General features: G+C 43.8%; 1 protein-coding gene across 1 annotated transcript in view; it reads left to right on the top strand.

Annotated features, from left to right (window-relative positions):
- LOC123750139 (alpha-2-macroglobulin-like) overlaps positions 1 to 23930 on the top strand; it is a 434012-nt gene that overhangs the window by 393752 nt on the left and 16330 nt on the right. Inside the window, exons 22-25 of the mRNA XM_069326235.1 lie at positions 4771 to 4875; positions 16524 to 16797; positions 17540 to 17691; positions 20060 to 20272. Coding sequence (XP_069182336.1) covers positions 4771 to 4875; positions 16524 to 16797; positions 17540 to 17691; positions 20060 to 20272 — 744 coding nt within the window. The remainder of the gene's footprint in view (positions 1 to 4770; positions 4876 to 16523; positions 16798 to 17539; positions 17692 to 20059; positions 20273 to 23930) is intronic.

Here is a 23930-nt window from a genome sequence, read left to right as displayed (position 1 = left end):
AACAAGAACGGATCCAGACTTCTAATCATGGGAGACTTCAACCATGGGAAGATAGATTGGGGGAACAGAGACCCACATGGAGGCTCAGACACATGGAGAGCTAAGCTGCTGGATGTGGCAACAAGAAACTTTCTAAGTCAACACGTCAAGGGACCGACAAGAATGAGAGGAGGGGATGAACCAGCCTTGCTTGATCTGATATTTACCCTAAATGAGTCGGATATAAGGGAAGTTAAGTTGGAAGCCCCATTGGGAATGAGTGATCATAGTGTATTGAGCTTTGAGTACCTGGTTGAGCTAGGAATTATCACCCCCAAACAAGAACTGGGAACCAAAGGGCTGGCGTACCGAAAGGGAAACTATGAGGAGATGAATAAATTCCTATGGGATATACATTGGGACACAGAACTCGGAACCAAGTCAGTACAAGACATGATGGACTATGTCACCCAAAAATGTCAGGAGGCTGTAAGCAGGTTTGTCCCAGCCCGACAGGAAAAAACAGAGAAGCAATGGAAGCATCCGTGGTTTAATAGGGAATGTATGAAAGCAAAGGGGCTGAACAAAGGGGCATGGAGGAACTTCCGTAATAACAGAACACCAGAAAGTAGAGAGAGATACTAGGAACGAGTATGTCAGTGTGAGAAGAGCAGCTGAGAAAAGGTATGAAAATGATATAGCTAATAAAGCCAAGACCGAACCAAAGCTACTACACAGTCACATCAGGAGGAAGACAACAGTGAAGGAACAGGTGATGAAACTTAGGGTGGGCGAGGACAGTTACACAGAGAATGATAAAGAGGAGTGTGAAGAACTCAACAAAAGGTTCCAGGAGGTCTTTACAATAGAACAGGGAGATGTCACGGCGCTAGAAGAGGTGACAGCAAACCAGGTGACCTTGGATAGGTTCGAAATTACAAGAGATGAGGTCAAGAAGCACCTATTGGAGCTGGATGTGAGAAAAGCTGTTGGGCTGGACGGAATCGCACCATGGGTATTGAAAGAGTGTGCAGGAGCACTTTGCTTGCCACTCTCCATAGTGTATAGTAGGTCACAGGAAACGGGGGACCTACCAGAAATATGGAAGACTGCTAATGTAGTACCAATATACAAAAAGGGTGACAGACAAGAGGCACTGAACTACAGGTCAGTGTCCTTAACTTGTATACCATGCAAGGTGATGGAGAAGATTGTGAGAAAAAACCTAGTAACACATCTAGAGAGAAGAGACTTCGTGACAAACACATGAACATGGGTTCAGGGAGGGTGAATCTTGCCTTACAGGCTTTATAGAATTCTACGATCAGGTGACAAATATTAAGCAAGAAAGAGAAGGATGGGCGGACTGCATTTTTTTGGACTGTCGGAAAGCCTTTGACACGGTACCCCATAAAAGGTTGATGCATAAGCTGGAGAAACAGACAGGAGTAACTGGTAGGGCGCTCCAGTGGATAAGGGAGTACCTAAGCAATAGGAAGCAGAGAGTTACAGTGAGGGGTGAGACCTCAGAATGGCGTGAAGTCACCAGTGGAGTCCCACAGGGCTCTGTACTAGGACCTATCCTGTTTCTGATATACGTAAATGATCTCACAGAAGGTATAGACTCATTCCTCTCAATGTTTGGTGACGACGCCAAAATTATGAGGAGGATTAAGACAGAGGAGGACAGCTTGAGGCTTCAAGAAGACCTGGACAAGCTGCAGGAATGGTCGAACAAATGGTTGTTAGAGTTTAACCCAAGCAAATGCAATGTAATGAAGATAGGGGTAGGAAGCAGGAGACCAGATACAAGGTACCATTTGGGAGATGAAATACTTCAAGAGTCAGAGAGAGAGAAAGACCTGGGGGTTGATATCACGCCAGTCCTGTCCCCTGAAGCTCATATCAAGAGGATAACATCAGCAGCATATGCCAGGTTGGCTAACATAAGAACGGCCTTTAGAAACTTGTGTAAGGAGTCTTTCAGAACATTATATACCACATATGTCAGACCAATCCTGAAGTATGCGGCTCCAGCATGGAGTCCATATCTAGTCAAGCATACGACTAAACTGGAAAAGGTTCAAAGGTTTGCCACCAGACTATTACCCGAGCTGAGAGGTATGAGCAACGAGAAGAGACTACGGGAATTAAATCTCACTTCGTTGGAAGACAGAAGAGTTTGGGGGGACATGATCACCACATTCAAGGTTCTCAAGGGAATCGACAGGGTTGATAAAGACAGGCTATTTAACACACGGGGCACACGCACTAGGGGGACACAGGTGGAAATTGAGTGCCCAAATGAGCCACAGAGATATTAGAAAGAACTTTTTTAGTGTCTGAGTGGTTGACAAATGGAATGCATTAGGAAGTGATGTGGTGGAGGCTGACTCCATACACAGTTTTAAGTGTAGATATGATAGAGGCCAATAGGCTCAGTAACCTGTACATCTGTTGATTGACGGTTGAGAGGCGGAACCAAAGAGCCAGAGCTCAACCCCCGCAAGCACAACTAGGTGAGTACAACTAGGTGAGTACACACCCGACACCCAGCCCACACACCTGACACATAGCCGACACACCTGATACCCAGCTCACACACCCGATACCCAGCCTACACACCTGATACCCAGCCGACACACCTGATACCCAGCCCACACACCTGAAACCCAGCCCACACACCTGATACCCAGCCCACACACCTGACACCCAGCCCACACACCTGATACCCAGCCCACACACCTGACACCCAGCCCACACACCTGAAACCCAGCCCACACACCTGATACCCAGCCCACACACCTGACACCCAGCCCACACACCTGAAACCCAGCCCACACACCTGATACCCAGCCCACACACCTGACACCCAGCCCACACACCTGAAACCCAGCCCACACACCTGATACCCAGCCCACACACCTGACACCCAGCCCACACACCTGAAACCCAGCCCACACACCTGATACCCAGCCCACACACCTGACACCAAGCCCACACACCTGACACCCAGCCCACACACCTGATACCCAGCCGACACACCTGACACCCAGCCCACACACCTGAAACCCAGCCCACACACCTGATGCCCAGCCCACACACCTGACACCCAGCCCACACACCTGATACCCAGCCCACACACCTGACACCCAGCCCACACACCTGAAACCCAGCCCACACAACTGATACCCAGCCGACACACCTGATACCCAGCCCACACACCTGATACCCAGCCCACACTCCTGAAACCCAGCCCACACCCCTGATACCCAGCCCACACACCTGACACCCAGCCCACACACCTAAAACCCAGCCCACACACCTGATACCCAGCCCACACACCTGATACCCAGCCCACACACCTGAAACCCAGCCCACACACCTGATACCAAGCCCACACACCTGAAACCCAACCCACACACCTGATACCCAGCCCACACACCTGACACCCAGCCCACACACCTGATACCCAGCCTACACACCTGATACCCAGCCGACACACCTGATACCCAGCCCACACACCTGATACCCAGCCCACACACCTGAAACCCAGCCCACACACCTGATACCCAGCCCAGACACCTGACACCCAGCCCAGACACCTGATACCCAGCCCACACACCTGACACCCAGCCCACACACCTGAAACCCAGCCCACACACCTGATACCCAGCCCACACACCTGACACCCAGCCCGCACACCTGATACCCAGCCGACACACCTGACACCCAGCCCACACACCTGAAACCCAGCCCACACACCTGATGCCCAGCCCACACACCTGACACCCAGCCCACACACCTGATACCCAGCCCACACACCTGACACCCAGCCCACACACCTGAAACCCAGCCCTCACACCTGATACCCAGCCGACACACCTGATACCCAGCCCACACACCTGATACCCAGCCCACACACCTGACACCCAGCCCACACACCTAAAACCCAGCCCACACCCCTGATACCCAGCCCACACACCTGATACCCAGCCGACACACCTGATACCCAGCCCACACACCTGAAACCCAGCCCACACACCTGATACCCAGCCCACACACCTGACACCCAGCCCACACACCTGATACCCAGCCGACACACCTGACACCCAGCCCACACACCTGAAACCCAGCCCACACACCTGATGCCCAGCCCACACACCTGACACCCAGCCCACACACCTGATACCCAGCCCACACACCTGACACCCAGCCCACACACCTGAAACCCAGCCGACACACCTGATATCCAGCCCACACACCTGATACCCAGCCCACACACCTGATACCCAGCCCACACACCTGATACCCAGCCCACACACCTGAAACCCAGCCCACACCCCTGATCCCCAGCCCACACACCTGACACCCAGCCCACACACCTAAAACCCAGCCCACACACCTAAAACCCAGCCCACACCCCTGATACCCAGCCCACACCCCTGATACCCAGCCCACACACCTGACACCCAGCCCACACACCTGACACCCAGCCCACATATGTAAAAATTAAAACACGACGACGTTTCGATCCCTCGTGGACCATCACACATGATGGTCTAGGACCGACCCATACATTAGGGATTTTTCATTTTCATATGTTTGGGTTTGGTATTTGTTCTTGAGATCTAATTACTGAGCTGCTATGAGCTGTGGTAATACTATCAATTAAGCACCCAAACGCTGCTAATTATCGTTGAAGCAAATAGCAATAACTTTCTTACTCATGTTTTATTTGGTGTATACTGTATACTACTTCCTGAATCTGATTGCTGTTGGTAATTGCAGATTGACAAGAATGATTTGAACCAAACAAGCACTTGGCTTCAGTCTAATCAGAGAAAGGACGGTTGCTTCAACAACACTGGTAAAGTCTTCCACAAGGCCATGAAAGTGAGTATTTTTCTCATGCATGACACCGATTGAATGAGAATCATTTGGAGAAATGTGGGAATTTGAACCATCATTCTGGTGAGTCCCAAACGCTCTAGAACGCTAGGTCACATCCTGCATTGTTGTAAATTATTTCCTTTTTAGCGTAATATTACGCTATTGTAATTTCTTTGTTTTTTGGTTTAATGTTAAAAATAAAAAAAAGGACGTTGAATAAATATACACCAGTATTATGAAGGAGACTTCATCAAGTTCCATATACATAATGCTGGAATAATGTGATCTGTTGTGGCATTACTCTTTCATGCCACACATGTCACACATGTGTGATATGTCACACGTTGAAGGCTAAAGTCTCATTTATGTGGGACTTAAATGAGGAAATTAAATGGACTGGAACTTAATAAATGATACTTTAAAATAAGAATGCAAAATAAATGAACTTATAATTCCTTAGCTTATACAAAGCCCTGCCAATCCTCCAGTCTTAGGATGCTATGTGGACTTTACTTATTAACACCAGGATAGTGATGGAAGAAACACAATGTACCTGTTGGCATTTAAAACACTTCAACATTGTAGTTTACAATGGATGAAATGATAAAACACAGTTCAGTGACTCTAAATACTGGTTCTCTTTTAGAATCAAAAGTTCTGAACACTACACAGTCTAACCTCGCTCTTAAACTGCATAGCTAATAACTGAGATCATGTCTAGTAATTATAACAACTAGTTATATGATACAAGCAAGATATTATATGCAAATATGCAAGCACTTATGATAAATTAATGATAAATGTGATAGCAATTGATAATATATATATATATATATATATATATATATATATATATATACATATATATATATATATGTCGTACCTAGTAGCCAGAACTCACTTTTCAGCCTACAATGCAAGGCCCGATTTGCCTAATAAGCCAAGTTTTCATGAATTAATATATTTTCTCTAATTTTTTTCTTATGAAATGATAAAGCAACCCATATCATTATGTAAGAGGTCAATTTTTTTTATTGGAGTTAAAATTAACGTAGATATATGACCGAACCTAACCAACCCTACCTAACCTAACCTAACCTATCTTTATAGGTTAGGTTTGGTTAGGTAGCCGAAAAAGTTAGGTTAGGTTAGGTTAGGTAGGTTAGGTAGTCGAAAAGCAATTAATTCATGAAAACTTGGCTTATTAGGCAAATCGGGCCTTGCCTACTAGGCTCAGAAGTGAGTTCTGGCTACTAGGTACGACATATATATATATATATATATATATATATATATATATATATATATATATATATATATAATGTCGTACCTAGTAGCCAGAACGCACTTCTCAACCTACTATGCAAGGCCCGATTTGCCTAATAAGTCAAGTTTTCATGAATTAATGTTTTTTCGACTACCTAACCTACCTAACCTAACCTAGCCTAACTTTTTCGGCTACCTAACCTAACCTATAAAGATAGGTTAGGTTAGGTTAGGTTAGGTAGGGTTGGTTAGGTTCGGTCATATATCTACGTTAATTTTAACTCCAATAAAAAAAAATTTACCTCATACATAATGAAATGGGTAGCTTCATCATTTCATGAGAAAAAAATTAGAGAAAATATATTAATTCAGGAAAACTTGGCTTATTAGGCAAATCGGGCCTTGCATAGTAGGCTGAGAAGTGCGTTCTGGCTACTAGGTACGACATATATATATATATATATATATATATATATATATATATATATATATATATATATATATATATATATATGTATGTCGTACCTAGTAGCCAGAACGCACTTCTTAGCCTACTATGCAAGGCCCGATTTGCCTAATAAGCCAAGTTTTCCTGAATTAATATATTTTCTCTAATTTTTTTCTTATGAAATGATAAAGCTACCCATTTCACTATGTATGAGGTCAATTTTTGTTATTGGAGTTAAAATTAACGTAGATATATGACCGAACCTAACCAACCCTACCTAACCTAACCTAACCTATCTTTATGCGTTAGGTTAGGTTAGGTAGCCGAAAAAGTTAGGTTAGGTTAGGTTAGATAGGTTAGGTAGTCGAAAAACAATTAATTCATGAAAACTTGGCTTATTAGACAAATCGGGCCAAGCATAGTAGGCTGAGAAGTGCGTTCTGGCTACTAGGTACGACATATATATATATATATATATATATATATACAAACAGGTATTTGTACATATATTCAGAATAAATGGTAAAGATTAAGATAGATGCTCACTTGATTTTCCCCCTCTACATAACGATTAACAATTTATATGGACATATTAAGGTCATAAAAGCATGCAATTGACCAATTTACACTCTACAAACACTTAATAACTGATGTTTGTATCTAATAATTATCCAGTTATTAACTATAATTACTATTATAATAATAACTGTAATAACTAGTAATAACTAGTAAAAAACTAGTTATAACTAATTATAACTAATTATTACTAATAATAAGTAATAACTAGTAAATAACTAGTTATAACTAATTATAACTAGTTATTACTAATAACTAGTTATTACTAATAACTAGTAATAACTATAATAAGTAATAACTATCCAAATTGAGAACTGATGCCCAACTGACCAGTTGCCAGATTATCTCTCTCCTGATGAGATTAGCCACAGTATTTAATGATATAACCGCATTGGTGCAGTGAATAGATACACGCTGTAGAGTTTTTATGAGGATTAAGCTAGGTGTTACGGGTGAGGGAGGGAGGTGTTGGTATTCCTGACGTCTTTACTAAGGCCAGGGCCCTCTTCTGGGCTTCGCTGTGTCAGGGGCTGGTTCTGGGCGGGAGGGGAGGGGGGGGGGTTTAATGCGCTTGTAACAAACTAGGCTGGTTGTAAGAATTTTCCAGAATGTTTTATCTACAAGGGAGAATGGGAAGCGGGACCCGCGTGGTGACCCGGGACCTGACCCCAGGGAATTCGCGGTGAAAATAATTGACGCCTTATTCATAGTTTCGTATAATGAATCATCCTATAGTATTCAGTAATTTAGAGAAAATAGTCTTTATTCAGGTTGCATTCAAATTGTATTATATAATTATAATATCAAGAGTATTCTAATTATTGAGTTAAGTCACCATCAGTGACGTCACGAATCAGATCTAAGTTGTAAGGTGGAGTGACCGGCGGTCATAGGTCATCAGAGTTGACATGTCCACTATTTCTCAAAGGTCAAATAGCCATGTGGTGATCGGGAACAGCTCTGCCGTTAGATGCTTGTGTAATTTAACTTCAGTAAAATAATTCAACCAGTCTGGATCAATTAAGTACAACAGAGGTTAATTGTTATAACTTAAACCTTGCTAAGTAACTTGGTAAGCGATGCAGAACAATACAATGCTCTAGTCTGGGGAAGACCAGAGAGAGGACAATTAGTGTGGTTTGAGAAACAACTCGGGCAGGTGGCCTTACCATCATCGGCCTCCCGACAGCACGAACATCTAGCTGGTCGCCCAAGGTAGAGTTGCTTTATGAGTTCTTATAGGGATAGTCAATTCATTGCCGTTCAGGTCAAGTAGCGAGTGTTAACGTGACAGGGAGTGATAACCATTTAGATTTTGTTTTAGTTTTTCTTTTAATAAATTAATAGCTAGTAAATTTGCATTTTCATTATTTCCATGTGTATGTTATATGTATATGAATTTGTCCTGGTCACGTGGTCCCTACGAGGCAGAGTTGAATTGGGCGCCGATTCTAACATCGAATCGGAATTCATCATTCCCGTTTAATTAATTCCACACTCAAGGTCCCAAGGTCATATATTACTAGTGGGGATCAAGCTACAAGGTTGATTAATTAGCATGATCGATCCAGACCTCGATCATTGCTCAGTGTTACTGGTCTGGTGGTGGCGGCGGAGGCGACTCTAGGGTTTTGCTCAAAGCCTAGGTCACGTCATACGGCTTGTAGAATCCTAAGTCGGTCAATCGTCTTAGGACCACGTGGCGTGGAGTCGGCTTCAGTAAAAGTTTTGGAGACCTTTGTAGAGAATAAAAAGTAAGAGTACGGGTAGAGGGGGAAAAGGTAGGAAAGCGCATATCGGAACACCCTCCCAGTGTTACAATGGTGCACAGCGGTGGTTTCAACAATTTTGTTTGAAATTGTTGAAAGGCTCACGCGTCTAGCCATTCGAACACGTGCGTGGATGCTAAGGAGACAGCCGCGGGCCAGGATTAGCAGTGCGCCTCACAACAGTGCGTTTGAGTGGGGAATGGCGAATCTTGGGTCATGCGGGCTGATATGATTAAGGTTTAGTTAGTAAGATTAGGCTGTTAAGATTTATTGAAAAGGAGACCGCTCCAAGTTGATTGGACTGGGTACCATACTCGACCCATTCCAATTAATTCAGAGGAGTTGGGAGCCGCCATACTCTCAACAGCAGTTCCTTGTGGGCTGTCTGGGCGGATATATCTGTGGGACGCCAGGAGATAGATCCGAGGGCGTTGTTAGACGGCCCAAAACGCTAGGGAAAACGTAAATCCGTGAAGGGTGTTGCGGCCTCCGAGGGACGAACTAGTAACCTACCTAGCAGCGATTCAACAACTAAGTGATCGCACACTTAGTGGAGGTTGATTTGTCCCTAGTCTTAATTGTTGCTGAAAGCTGCGTGTCTCTCTGTTAGAACCTAGATGGTCGAGACCCCTAGGCTAGGCGTGGTACGGCGGGCCGGTAGGAGCAATTATAAGATTAAGTCGAGTGTATATTTGAATTAAGTATACTTAAATTTATAAAGTAATTCCTGTTATTTGCGTTGTTCTAGAGATGAATTTTTTTTTCCCTAAATTCAATCCCCGGTTAAATATTTTTCCCAAGTGTTAGTATTTTCTTATGTATTAGGCTAAGTGCGTACATTAAGTTTTGCTATTCCCTGTTGTATTAGTCTAAGTCAGAGGCGTTGTTTCTAGAGCGTAGTTAATCCTCTGGACTTAGGGCTATATGTCGGTCACTATTGTTAGTGCAGGAATTGTTAAGGGATAGTAATTTTTGTTGTAAATGTTTAATAGAGTTCGGGAAATATTTCTCAGTATTTCGGGATAAGTTTTCGGCTAAGTCAACGTCGGAAAGTCGTTAACTGTAATTTTGTATTCGCGGGTCACGTATATGATCTGGGTATCATTAGGATTCCCAAGTCGATGCAGATGATATTTTTTCTAGTTTTACCAGAAAGATGGTAGAATTGCGTTTTTTAGACTTAGAATTTTTTTGTAGAAACGTAGGTGGAAAATTTTCAAAATCCAGCTTGGGCTAGAATCTGACGTTTTGGCGAAAATTCGAATTTTCATGTTTCGTATATATTCTAGGGTCAGTATTACCCTCTAGTGCGCGCAAGGGACGTAATTCTGTTTTTAAGCATTAAACAGTAATAATTACATTTTTGTCGAATTTAAGTATTTTTCGAGGAAATCATGTTGTAATTTTGTCAGAGTCCACTTGAGGTGAAAATCTCGGATTTTGACGAAAATTCGAATTAATGAGTGTTGAAACCGCCCGATGTGTCAGCATTGTTCTGTATACAACGTCAGTAGTAAATAATAACTTATTTATATCTGGGAACGAGAAACCCAATTTTTTGCGAATTAAAGGAGTTTTGTGATATTTGGGGTGATAGAATTTTTTCCCTCGGAGTCAGAAAAATTGGCAGAGTCCAACATTGAGTAAAAACGCAGTTTTTGGTGTAAATTAAAATTTTGGTAAGCAAATATATGTCCTGGGTGTCTATATTAATCGCTAGAGCGGTTTATTAAAGTAAAACTAGTTATTTTCCTTCAGAACAAAAATTTGGATTTTTCTGCATTTAAGCGAAAAAGCGCGGAACTTAGTTTTTTTTTCAGCACAGCTGGTCCCGCTCCATCAGTCACCAGTGGCCATGCTGCTCACTTCAAATGCGTTTAGTGTTAAAGTACAGTAAATATTCTTTATTAATCCGTCACTAGTGCTGCGCGTTAGCTGCGTTATCCTTTAAATTGTTTTATATAAATTAGATTCTTTAATTTTTTTTAATGTTAAGGACTTAGTTTTCAGTAATAGAACTGCGGGATATTTCACGGTCAGACACGAGTGCGGGGCAGACACTCATTCATCGAATTCACTTCAGCGATCCTCTCGATAAATCGGTGTATTTCCTATTTTGGGAATTTAGTAGTTTTTTCTTGGAAAAGAGTTGTGTTTTTTTTATTATTTGTGTAAGATCACGGTTGTAGTGAGTCCGGGTCGAGGGTGTACTAAAGGGTAGTTACAAGAGACGTGGCACACCAGAAACCTCAGGAAATGTTTAACCCAGACAGTGACCAGTCAGTGGGGACCAGTGGGAGTGGAAGTGTAGAGGACAGCACCTCTTCCGACACCACGGGGAACCGCTCAGGTAGCTCAGCTGACGTCACAGGTGGGGTCAGTGGGACTGAAGTGACGAGTTCACGGGTTCTGCATGGGACTGGGCAGTCGAGGGTATCTTTCCATCCCAGTAGAGATACGATTATTGACATGAGTGGGGAGTCTTGCGAGGATTCGTCCCAAGAGTGGGGAGAGCCGTCTTGGGTCCCCCCACAAATAACATCGACGCCATGCCAACAGGGCAGACAGGGGGCTTCAGTTAGTACGGTAGGACGTCCCACTTCCTCGGTAGAGAACAGCAACCTGTTCAACAGGAACAGGAACAACCACACCAACAGCAGGAACTACCCAACATAACACCAGTACCACAACACCTAGGTACACCTCATCCGTCACAACAACAACCCCAACCCCACCTCCCATACCAACCCCATCCTCAATCCCCATACCAACCCCATCCTCAATCCCCATACCAACCCCATCCTCAATCCCCATACCAACCCCATCCTCAATTCCCATACCAACCCCATCCTCAATTCCCATACCAACCCCATCCTCCATTCCCATATCAACCCCATCCTCAATTCCCATACCAACCCTTCCCCCAACCCCAGGCCACTCCATACCCATTCCAACCCCAGGCCACCCCATACCCACTCCAACCCCAGGCCACCCCATACCCATTGCAATCCCAGGTCAGCCCATACCCATCCCAACCTGAGGCCACCGACACCATACCTCAACCCTAACCTCCATCCACACCCCAACCCCAGGCCACCCACACCATACCTCAGCCCCAACCCCAACCTCAATCCAAACCCCAACCCGAGGCCACTCACACCATACCTCAACCCCAACCTCCATCCACACCCCAACCCGAGGCCACCCACACCATACCTCAACCCAAGGCCACCCACACCGTACCTCAGTCCAAACCCCAACCTAACCAAAGTCCTTAACATTAAAACAAATTAAAGAATCTAATTTATATAAAACAATTTAAATGATAACGCAGCTAACGCGCAGCACTCGTGATGGATTAATAAAGAATATTTACTGTACTTTAACACTAAACGCACTTGAAGTGAGCAGCGTGGCCACTGATGACTGGTGGAGCGGGACCAGCTGCGCTGAAAAAAAAAACTAAGTTCCGCGCTTTTTCGCTTAAACGCTGAAAAATCTAAATTTTTGTTCTGAAGGAAAATAACTAGTTTTACGTTAATAAACCGCTCTAGAGATTAATATAGACACCCAGGACATATATTTGCTTACCAAAATTTGAATTTACACCAAAAACTGCGTTTTTACTCAATGTTGGACACTGCCAATTTTTCTGACTCCGAGGGAAAAAATTCTATCACCCCAAATATCACAAAACTCCTTTAATTCGCAAAAAATTGGGTTTCTCGTTCCCAGATATAAATAAGTTATTATTTACTACTGACGTTGTAAACAGAACAATGCTGACACATCGGGCGGTTTCAACACTCATTAATTCGAATTTTCGTCAAAATCCGAGATTTTCACCTCAAGTGGACTCTGACAAAATTACAACATGATTTCCTCGAAAAATACTTAAATTCGACAAAAATGTAATTATCACTGTTTAATGCTTAAGAACAGAATTACGTCCCTTGTGCGCACTAGAGTGACCCTAGATACTGACCCTAGAATATACACGAAACATGAAAATTCGAATTTTCGCCAAAAAGTCAGATTCTAGCCCATGCTGGATTTTGAAAATTTTCCACCTACGTTTCTACAAAAAAATTCTAAGTCTAAAAAACGTAATTCTACCATCTTACTGGTAAAACTAGAAAAAATATCATCTGCATCGACTTGGGAATCCTAATGATACCCAGATCATATACGTGACCCGCGAATACAAAATTACAGTTAACGACTTTCCGACGTTGACTTAGCCGAAAACTTATCCCGAAATACTGAGAAATATTTCCCAAACTCTATTAAACATTTACAACGAAAATTACTATCCTTAACAATTCCTGCACTAACTATAGTGACCGACATATAGCCCTAAGTCCAGAGGATTAACTACGCTCTAGAAACAACGCCTCTGACTTAGACTAATACAACAGGAAATAGCAAAACTTAATGTACACACTTAGCCTAATACATAAGAAAATACTAACACTTGGGAAAAATATTTAACCAGGGATTGAATTTAGGGGAAAAAAAAATAATCTCTAGAACAATGCAAATAACAGGAATTACTTTATAAATTTAAGTATACTTAATTCAAATATACACTCGACTTAATCTTATAATTGCTCCTACCGGTCCACCGTACCACGCCTAGCCTAGGGGTCTCGACCATCTAGGTTCTAACAGAGCGACACACAGCTTTCAGCAACAATTAAGACTAGGGACGACTCAACCTCCACTAAGTGTGCGATCACTTAGTTGTTGAATCGCTGCTAGGTAGGTTACTAGTCGGTCCCTCGGAGGCCGCAACGCCCTTCACGGATTTACGTTTTCCCTAGCGTTTTGGGTCGTCTAACAACGCCCTCGGATCTATCTCCTGGCGTCCCACAGATATATCCGCCCAGACAGCCCACAAGGAACTGCTGTTGAGAGTATGGCGGCTCCCAACACCTCTGAATTAATTGCAATGGGTCGAGTATGGTACCCAGTCCAATCAACTTGGAGCGGTCTCCTTTTCAATAAATCTTAACAGCCTAATCTTACTAACTAAACCTTAATCATATCAGCCCGCATGACCCAAGATTCGCCAATCCCCACTCAAACGCACTGTTGTGAGGCGCACTGCTAATCCTGGCCCGCGGCTGTCTCCTTAGCATCCACGCACGTGTTCGAATGGCTAGACGCGTGAGCATTTCAACAATTTCAAACAAAATTGTTGAAACCACCGCTGTGTACCATTGTAACACTGGGAGGGTGTTCCGAAATGCGCTTTCCTACCTTTTCCTCCTCTACCCGTATTCTTACTTTTTATTCTCTACAAAGGTCTCCAAAACATTTACTGAAGCCGACTCCACGCCACGTGGTCCTAAGACGATTGACCGACTTAGGATTCTACAACCCGTATGACGTGACCTAGGCTTTGAGCAAAACCCTAGAGTCGCCTCCGCCGCCACCATCAGACCAGTAACACTGAGCAATGATCGAGGTCTGGATCGATCATGCTAATTAATCAACCTTGGGGCTTGATCCCCACTAGTAATATATGACCTTGGGAACTTGAGTGTGGAATTAATTAAACGGGAATGATGAATTCCGATTCGATGTTAGAATCGGCGCCCAATTCAACTCTGCCTCGTAGGGACCACGTGACCAGGACAAATTCATATACATATAACATACACATGGAAATAATGAAAATGCAAATTTACTAGCTATTAATTTATTAAAAGAAAAACTAAAACAAAATCTAAATGGTTATCACTCCCTGTCACGTTAACACTCCCTACTTGACCTGAACGGCAATGAATTGACTATCCCTATAAGAACTCATAAAGCAACTCTACCTTGGGCGACCAGCTAGATGTTCGTGCTGTCGGGAGGCCGATGATGGTAAGGCCACCTGCCCGAGTTGTTTCTCAAACCACACTAATTGTCCTCTCTCTGGTCTTCCCCAGACTAGAGCATTGTATTGTTCCGCATCGCTTACCAAGTTACTTAGCAAGGTTTAAGTTATAACAATTAACCTCTGTTGTACTTAATTGATCCAGACTGGTTGAATTATTTTACTGAAGTTAAATTACACAAGCATCTAACGGCAGAGCTGTTCCCGATCACCACATGGCTATTTGACCTTTGAGAAATAGTGGACATGTCAACTCTGATGACCTATGACCCAGTCACTCCGCCTTACAACTTAGATCTGATTCGTGACGTCACTGATGGTGACTTAACTCAATAATTAGAATACTCTTGATATTATAACTATATAATACAATTTGAATGCAACCTGAATAACGACTATTTTCTCTAAATTACTGAATACTATAGGATGATTCATTATACGAAACTATGAATAAGGCGTCAATTATTTTCACCGCGAATTCCCTGGGGTCAGGTCCCAGGTCACCACGCGGGTCCCGCTTCCCATTCTCCCTTGTAGATAAAACATTCCGGAAAATTCTTACAACCAGCCTAGTTTGTTACAAGCGCATTAAACCCCCCCCCCCCCCCTCCCACCCAGAACCAGCCCCTGACACAGCGAGACCCAGAAGAGGGCCCTGTTTTTGCTTTTATATACAGACGTTATATATAAGTATTTACATGTTTTGTTCACCATAACTGTACATCTAAACTTGTATGGTGAGTAAAGGCACAAAGACATAGCTACTCACACAGTCAGCTGGTGGCTGCCGCCCTCAAGGCCAGACGCACTAATATTTCTCCTCCAGCAATACTGTTTGTGGTGTTATTATGCTATATACACACATTATGTATAAGTTTTTACCTGTTTTATTCATCATACTTGTACAAGTAAACTGGTATGGTGCCCAAAGACCATCGTGGTCACCAGTAAACAACATGATAAGTTGTGCAGACGACGCCACCGCCCTCACCAAAATGGTGGCTCCCAACCTACTCCTCTCACTGTTTATACCCTCTATACACACTTTATATATAAGTATCTACATTTGTGTTCACCATAGCGAACCACTAAGCTGGTATGGTGAGTGCAGTCAATAAAAGGTGACCACACATAGTCAGAAGACAGCGCCACTACCCTCCCTCCCACTGCATTACTCCTCCCTCCTTGGAGCACAACGCTCAATATCACCACAATCCTGCTATTATCAGAACCCTGGTCAGTTTTATCACAGTCAGGGGTTTTCTGTAATAATATCATCACTACATAATAGCTTGAACAAGTATATTATGGCATTTTTAGGCGATGTTGTGGTCACAAGCTGAACAGCAGTGCTGTGAGCTCGTGCTGCATGCGTCAGGCTTGGTAGCTCGCTCAATACTAAGGCCCCTAACACCCGGGAATTTGCCCCACGATTTTTTTTTTAAATGGCGTCTGTTTACAGGAGCCCTGATGAAGATGTGGTGAACCCCCCGTGTATCCGCGGGCCATTTAAATCTTGCATAGTACTCCAAAGCATCATATGTTGCGATGCGCAATTTAAGGTTAAAGGAGGCGGAAGATTTTCAGAATGAAATAATTGAAAGTAAGTTATGTGTTAGGAACTGATGATTGAATTTGCAAGAACATGCAGTAGAGTTCAACACTCAGGCGATCCTATAACAATATGTTATCACATTTCTAACAGGGAGGAATTGATGGAAGTGACTCTCCCGTGCCTCTAACAGCCTATGTGATGATTGCTCTCCTGGAGGCCAATGACAAGTCATGCAGCCAGGCCGACTGTTTGGCTGCCCAGTGTCTACAAGCAGACTCCTCCTCTGACCCCTACGTTATGGCGCTCAAAGCCTATGCTTTCGCCTTGGCTAAGCTTCCTGAAGCCGAAGTAATTCTCCAGAAATTGCTGGAACAAGCTGTTGTGACAAAGAACTCCACTCACTGGGAGCTGCCCAAGGGACCAGGTATAGTCGGGGGAAGAAGGGTATAAGGTGTTACCTTAGTAAGTGCGTAAGCACTATATTTATTTTCTCTTTAACTTTGCTTACGACTGAATAATCTTGCTGGTTGTACTGACAAGTAGTTATGGTTATAATTTTAGGCGAGCTTGATAGGCCTTAAATAAAGCTAATATCCAAAACAAAATTGAGATGAATGTCATTCATTATTGTTTTATTAAATGCAACTCCTAGAATAATTTATATTTGAAAATAAACACAGGTAAATCAATATAAATATATCTAATCAAAGAACCCGTGTATTGTGGCTTGATATTTGCAGCCTAATCAAAATATTCACGTAATAAATTTTGTTCGGTTAACAAAGAAGTTTTAAATAGAATTTTAGTTAAGATGATTGTTAACAGCATTTGTTTTAATTTATTTTACATTTCATTCACGTAGACCATCAGAGCCTCGAACCAAATGTCACAAAAGCAGACAACTTTAGTTCTACCAACCAGGCTACAAGCACCACAACTGGTATCTGACTGAGAAACCAGCTGTCTCTCTGAGCTCCTCCCTTATTGTGGGTGCTCGTAGCTTGGTTGGTAGAACAAGTCTTCTGCTTTGTTGGTTCTGGGTTTGAGGCTCTGATGGGCAAAGCGAAAAAAAATTATTATCTACGTGTCTTGTGGTCAGGGATATATTTTACCTGTGTCCAAATGGTTGATATGTTTCATACAATAATTACGTATTGTATAATCAGGCAAGACGAAGGCTGTAGGGGTGGAAACAGCTGGCTACGCCATCATGGCCATGATGACCCTTGACCCTAAACAATACGAGCAGCAGGCTAGGAAGGTGGTCAAGTGGATCACGGCGCAGAGGAATGGCCAAGGAGGATTCTATTCCACACAGGTAATATTCTCCTTCGTTACCCACATGCCTTGCCTATACATCCATCGTCGTTACCCAACATGTCTTGCCTATACAACCATCATTGTTACCCACATGTCTTGCCTATACAACCAACCATTTTATTGCATGGAAATTTAGCAGAATTTTGTTTACTTTCATGTTCTTTAGCAATAGAAGAACTCGTATAATTTCTTTTGAACAAAAGAAATGCTGATATGAAAGAAACTGACAAAGAAATATACACAAGTTGAGCACTGTGGAACGGAAAAACATATTTCTGGGCTGTCCTCTATGTAGCACCCCAGTGTATTAAGTCCTTGTACCACAGAACCTCCAGTGTATTAAGACTTTGTACCACAGAACTCCCAGTGTATTAATTAAGTCCTTGTATCACAGAACCCCCAGTGTATTAAGTCCTTGTACCACAGAACTCCCTGTGTCTTAAGTCCTTGTACCACAGAACTCCCTGTGTATTAAGTCATTGTACCACAGAACTCCCATTGTATTAAGCCCTTGTACCACAGAACCTCCAGTGTATTAAGCCCTTGTACCACAGAACCCCCAGCGTATTAAGCCCTTGTACCACAGAACCCCCAGTGTATTAATCCCTAGTGCCACAGAACCCCCAGCGTATTAAGTCCTTATACCACAAAACCCCCAGTGTATTAAGTCCTTGTTCCACAGTCCCCGCGAGCTCCAGATGTTAGGGCGCAGTAGACGGCTGTCTGGTGTTGCTCCCTTGGTGGTGGTAGTGGCGGAGTCTGAGCCTTGCTTTTATTCTGTGGTTTCCTTCAAGTGTTTTAGGGATGTGTTAGGATAAGTGGAAGCCACTGTTTTGTGCTGCTTTTCTGTCTTCTTCCCGTTATTTGTGTTTAGAGTTGGATTTGTAACCTTAAATAAGGAAATCAGGGGTCTGGTGTTACTGGCGGTGGGACTCGAGTGCTTCACTATAGTCTTGATGGTTGCCATGTTTCATGAGGGGCCCCTTACATTCTGACCTGCCACCGGTAGTTGACTTTTGGAGTTCTTTATCCATGCTCTCCTCTTAAGTGGTGTAGGAAACTCGGTCGTTATTCACGTGTTGCCTGCCATGTTTTGCGAAATATATGATCTATTCTGAGGTTATCTTGAGATGATTTCGTTGCTTAGCGTCCCCGGTCCTCAACCAAGCCTCCTTTTTGTTACACATCCCCAGGAAACAACCCGTAGCAGGTGTCTAACTCCCAGGCACCTATTTTCTGCTAGGTAACAGGGGCATCTGGGTGATAGAAACATTTTGCCCATTTGTCTCCACCTCCACCGGGATCGAACCCGGAACCTCAGGACTACGAATCTGAAGTGCTGTCCACCCAGCTGTCAGGTGCCTGACAGGCATAATGGCGCCCTGACAGCTGGGCATGATGTAGGCATAAAGTTTATACCGAAGTAGTGTGAAAATGTTATACTGCAATGAGTACTGGTAAGACGGGACACCACGAGTGTAACTCTCATCCTGGAACTACACTTAGATAATTATCCCGTCCACTGGCTGGTGTTCACTGTTACATGGATTTCTCGCTGAGTATACAGATAAAATATCAGCCCCTTCGACTCCTGTTTGGGTCCTCGCTTCAGGTGTGGGTGTTGCCTGTACCTGGGATGTCTCGTCACACACAGGCAGGACTAGCCTTGTTGCAGGTGGTGCTTCAGGTGTGGGTGTTGCCTGTACTCGGGACGTGACGGGCGCACCACATCTCCACACATGTCTAAAATAACTGTAAACAATACTAAAGAGGTCCCTCTCTTCTACTAATTAAATTTACATAATGGAGCGGTACTTGGGGATGTGGCAACAGCGAGAAGTTTGCCGTATTTTGCGAGTTGTGTTGCTGAGACAACACTAGCTCCTTGTCTTGATAGTGTTTAGGTTAAAAATGTTTAAGGTTGACTGCAAAACATGTTTGTATGAACAAGATGGATATTACATTTGTGAAATTTGTCTGCATATTAAAAACGAATGGAACCTTAGCTAATTAAGAAATTAATATTGGTAACCAAATGTAAGAGTTAGGGAAGTTTGATGGTGAGAGCTGTGGGTTAGGTAATATGAGAAACAGAAGTACTTTGAGAATATCAGCATGAAGAGCGGATTGTGCGAAGCAAGTGGTTGGCATTACACAATACTTGCACCTGTACATATATTACTTGTAATTGCTCAACGGAATTATGTTTACTGAAAATTTTCCAAATATATGGTGTTGAATCTGAAACTAACACATAAGTACACAATGAAACATATTTTCAGTTAAAGGAAGCATCGTGAATGTTAGGGGAAAATCATAATTGAAAAATGTCTTTACTAACAGGACGTTTTGTGCCCATTACACAGGATACGGTGGTGGCCCTCCAGGCGCTGGCACTGTACGAGACCCACTTGTACCAGGGACCTCTGAACGTGGTGGCAACGGTGACAGCTAGCGGCCTGGCACACCCCTTCACCGTCACCGACGACAACAAACTGCTGCAGCAGTTGGTAAAGCTGCCCACTGTTCCCACCAAGGTCTCCATCACTATGGAGGGCCAGGGATGTGCTGTCTTGCAGGTGACCTTACTTTGTCTCTTAGTCTTTCTGTGTACGTGTGTTTGTGGCTGTGAGCGTATGTGTGTGCGTGTGTCTGTCGCTGTGTGAGTGTATGTGTGTGAGCGTGTCTGTGTACGTGTGTTTACTAGTTGTGTTTTTGCGGGGGTTGAGCTTTGCTCTTTCGGCCCGCCTCTCAACTGTCAATCAACTGTTTACTAACTACTCTTTTTTTTTTTTTTTTTTTTTTTTTTTTTTTTTTTTTTTTTTTTTTTTTTTTTTTTTTTTTTTTCCCACACCACACACACACACCCCAGGAAGCAGCCCGTGACCGCTGACTAACTCCCAGGTACCTATTTACTGCTAGGTAACAGGGGCACTTAGGGTGAAAGAAACTTTGCCCATTTGTTTCTGCCTCGTGCGGGAATCGAACCCGCGCCACAGAAGTACGAGTCCTGCGCGCTATCCACCAGGCTACGAGGCCCCACGTGTGTCTGTGGCTGTGTGCGTGTGTCTGTCGCTGTGTGAGTACTCACCTAATTGTGCTTGCGGGGGTTGAGCTTTGGCTTTTTGGTCCCGCCTCTCAACTGTCAATCAACTGGTGTACAGATTCCTGAGCCTACTGGGCTCTATCATATCTACACTTGAAACTGTGTATGGAGTCAGCCTCCACCACATCACTTCCTAGTGCATTCCATTTATTAACTACTCTGACACTGAAAAAATTCTTTCTAACGTCTCTGTGGCTCATCTGGGTACTAAGTTTCCACCTGTGTCCCCTTGTTCGTGTCCCACCCGTGCTGAAGAGTTTGTCTTTGTCCACCCTGTCAATTCCCCTGAGAATTTTGTAGGTGGTTATCATGTCTCCCCTTACTCTTCTGTTTTCCAGGGATGTGAGGTTCAGCTCCTTTAGCCTTTCCTCGTAGCTCAATCCTCTCAGTTCCGGGACGAGCCTGGTGGCATACCGCTGAATCTTCTCTAACTTTGTCTTGTGTTTAACTAGGTATGGACTCCAGGCTGGAGCTGCATACTCCAGGATTGGTCTTACATAAGTGGTATACAGGGTTCTGAAAGATTCCTTACACAAGTTTCTGAAGGCAGTTCTTATGTTGGCCAGTCTACCATATGCCGCTGATGGTATACTTTTGATATGGGCCTCTGCTGACAGGTTCTGTGTGATATCAACCCCCAGATCCTTCTCTCTATTTGACTCTTGCAGGATTTCCCCTCCCAGATGATACCTTGTGTTAAGCCTCCTGCTCCCTTCGCCTAATTTCATCACCTTACACTTTCCCGAGTTGAACTTGAGCAGCCATTTTTTAGACCATTCCTCCAGTTTATCCAGGTCATCCTGTAGTCTCTGTCTATCTTCATCCGTCTTGATTCTTCTCATAATTTTTGCATCATCAGCAAACATCGAGAGGAATGAGTCTATACCCTCTGGAAGATCGTTCACATATATTAGAAACAGGATGGGTCCAAGTACTGAGCCCTGTGGGACTCCGCTGGTGACATCTCGCCCCTCACCGTTACTCGCTGTTTCCTGTTGCTTAAGTACTCCCTTATCCACTGGAGCACCTTCCCTTTTACTCCTGCCTGTTGCTCCAACTTTTTTAACAGCCTTTTATGGGGTACTGTGTCAAAGGCTTTTTGGCAATCCAGGAAAATGCAGTCGGCCCACCCTTCTCTTTCCTGCCTAATTTTCGTTGCCTGGTCATAAAATTCAATTAAACCTGTGAGGCACGATTTACCATCTCTGAACCCATGTTGGTGGTGCGTTACAAAGTTATTTCCCTCCAGATGCTCTACGAGCCTTTTCCTCACGATCTTCTCCAGCACCTTGCATGGTATACAAGTTAAGGAAACTGGCCTGTAGTTCAGTGCCTCTTGCCTGTCAACCTTCTTGTATATTGGGACCACGTTAGCTGTCTTCCAACTTTCTGGTAAGTCTCCTGTTTCCAGTGACCTGTTATACACCATAGAGAGTGGCACACTTAGTGCTTCTGCACCTTTCTTTAGTATCCATGGTGAGATTCTATCAGGCCCAACAGCCTTTGTCACATCCAGCTCCAGCAGACATCTTTTGACCTCATCACTGGTGAGGTCAAATTCCTCCAAGGTTGCTTGGTTTGCCGCCTCCGAGTGTATGTGTGTGCGTGTACTCACCTATTTGTGCTTGCGGGATCGAGCATTGTCTCTTGGATCCCGCTTTTCCAGCCATCGGTTGTTTACAGCAATGACTCCTGTCCTATTTCCCTTTCATACCTAATTTTAAAAGTATGAATAGAGTTTGCTTCCACAACCTGTTCCCCAAGTGCATTCCATTTTTCCACTACTCTCACGCTAAAAGAAAACTTCCTAACATCTCTGTGACTCATCTGAGTTTCCAGTTTCCACCCATGTCCCCTTGTTCCGTTATTATTACGTGTGAACATTTCATCTATTTCCACTTTGTCAATTCCCCTGAGTATTTTATATGTTCCTATCATATCTCCTCTTTCCTTTCTTTTCTCTGTGTCGTAAGGTTCAGTTCCCTCAGACGCTATTCATATCCCATCCCTCGTAACTCTGGAACAAACCTCGTCGCAAACCTCTGAATTTTCTCCAGTTTCCTTATGTGTTTCTTCAGGTGGGGGCTCCATGATGGCGCGACATACTCTAAGACTGGTCTCACGTAGGCAGTGTAAAGCGCCCTAAAAGCCTCCTCACTTAGGTTTCTGAATGAAGTTCTAATTTTCGCCAGTGTAGAGTACGCTGCTGTCGTTATCCTATTTATATGTGCCTCAGGAGTTAGATTAGGTGTCACACCTACTCCCAGGTCTCCTTCTCGAATCGTTACAGGTAGGCAGTTCTCCTTCATTGTGTACTGTCCCTTTGGTCGCCTATCACCTAATCCCATTTCCATAACTTTACATTTACTAGTGTTGAACTCCAGTAGCCATTTCCCTGACCATCTCTGCAACCTGTTTAAGTCCTCTTGGAGGATCCTACAATCCTCATCTGTCACAACTCTTCTCATTAATTTTGCATCATCCGCAAACATAGACATGTAGGATTCCACTCCTGTAAACATATCATTTACGTAAATTAGAAAGAGGATTGGGCCCAGCACCGATCCTTGAGGTACTCCACTTGTTACTGTTCGCCAGTCCGACTTCTCGCCCCTTACCATTACCCTTTGGCTCCTTCCTGTTAGGTAGTTCCTCACCCATGCTAGGGCCTTTCCGCTTACTCCTGCCTGCCTCTCAAGTTTGTGTAGCAGTCTCATGTGCGGTACTGTATCAAAGGCCTTTTGGCAGTCAAGAAATATGCAGTCTGCCCAGCCTTCTCTGTATTGCCTTATCCTTGTTACTTTGTCATAGAATTCTAAAAGGTTTGTTAGGCATGATTTACCTGTCCAGAACCCATGTTGGTGCTTGTTTACAAACCCAATGCTTTCCAGGTGCTCAACAAGTCTTAGCCTAATTATTCTTTCAAGTATTTTGCAGGGGATGCTTGTAAGTGATAGTGTGTCTGTGTACGTGTGTCTGTGGCTGTGTGTGAGTATGTGTGTGCGTATGTGTGTGCGTGTGTCTGTCGCTGTGTGTGCGTAAATCTGTCGCTGTGTGAGTGAATGTCTGTGCGTGTGTCTGTCGCTCTGTGTGCGTATGTCTGTGGCTGCGTGTGTGTATTCACCTAGTTG

Source organism: Procambarus clarkii, chromosome 18, assembly GCF_040958095.1.
Source record: "Procambarus clarkii isolate CNS0578487 chromosome 18, FALCON_Pclarkii_2.0, whole genome shotgun sequence".
Taxonomy (NCBI): Eukaryota; Metazoa; Arthropoda; class Malacostraca; order Decapoda; family Cambaridae; genus Procambarus; species Procambarus clarkii.
Note: the sequence above shows the minus strand (reverse complement) of the source record. Positions and strands in the feature narration are given on the sequence as shown.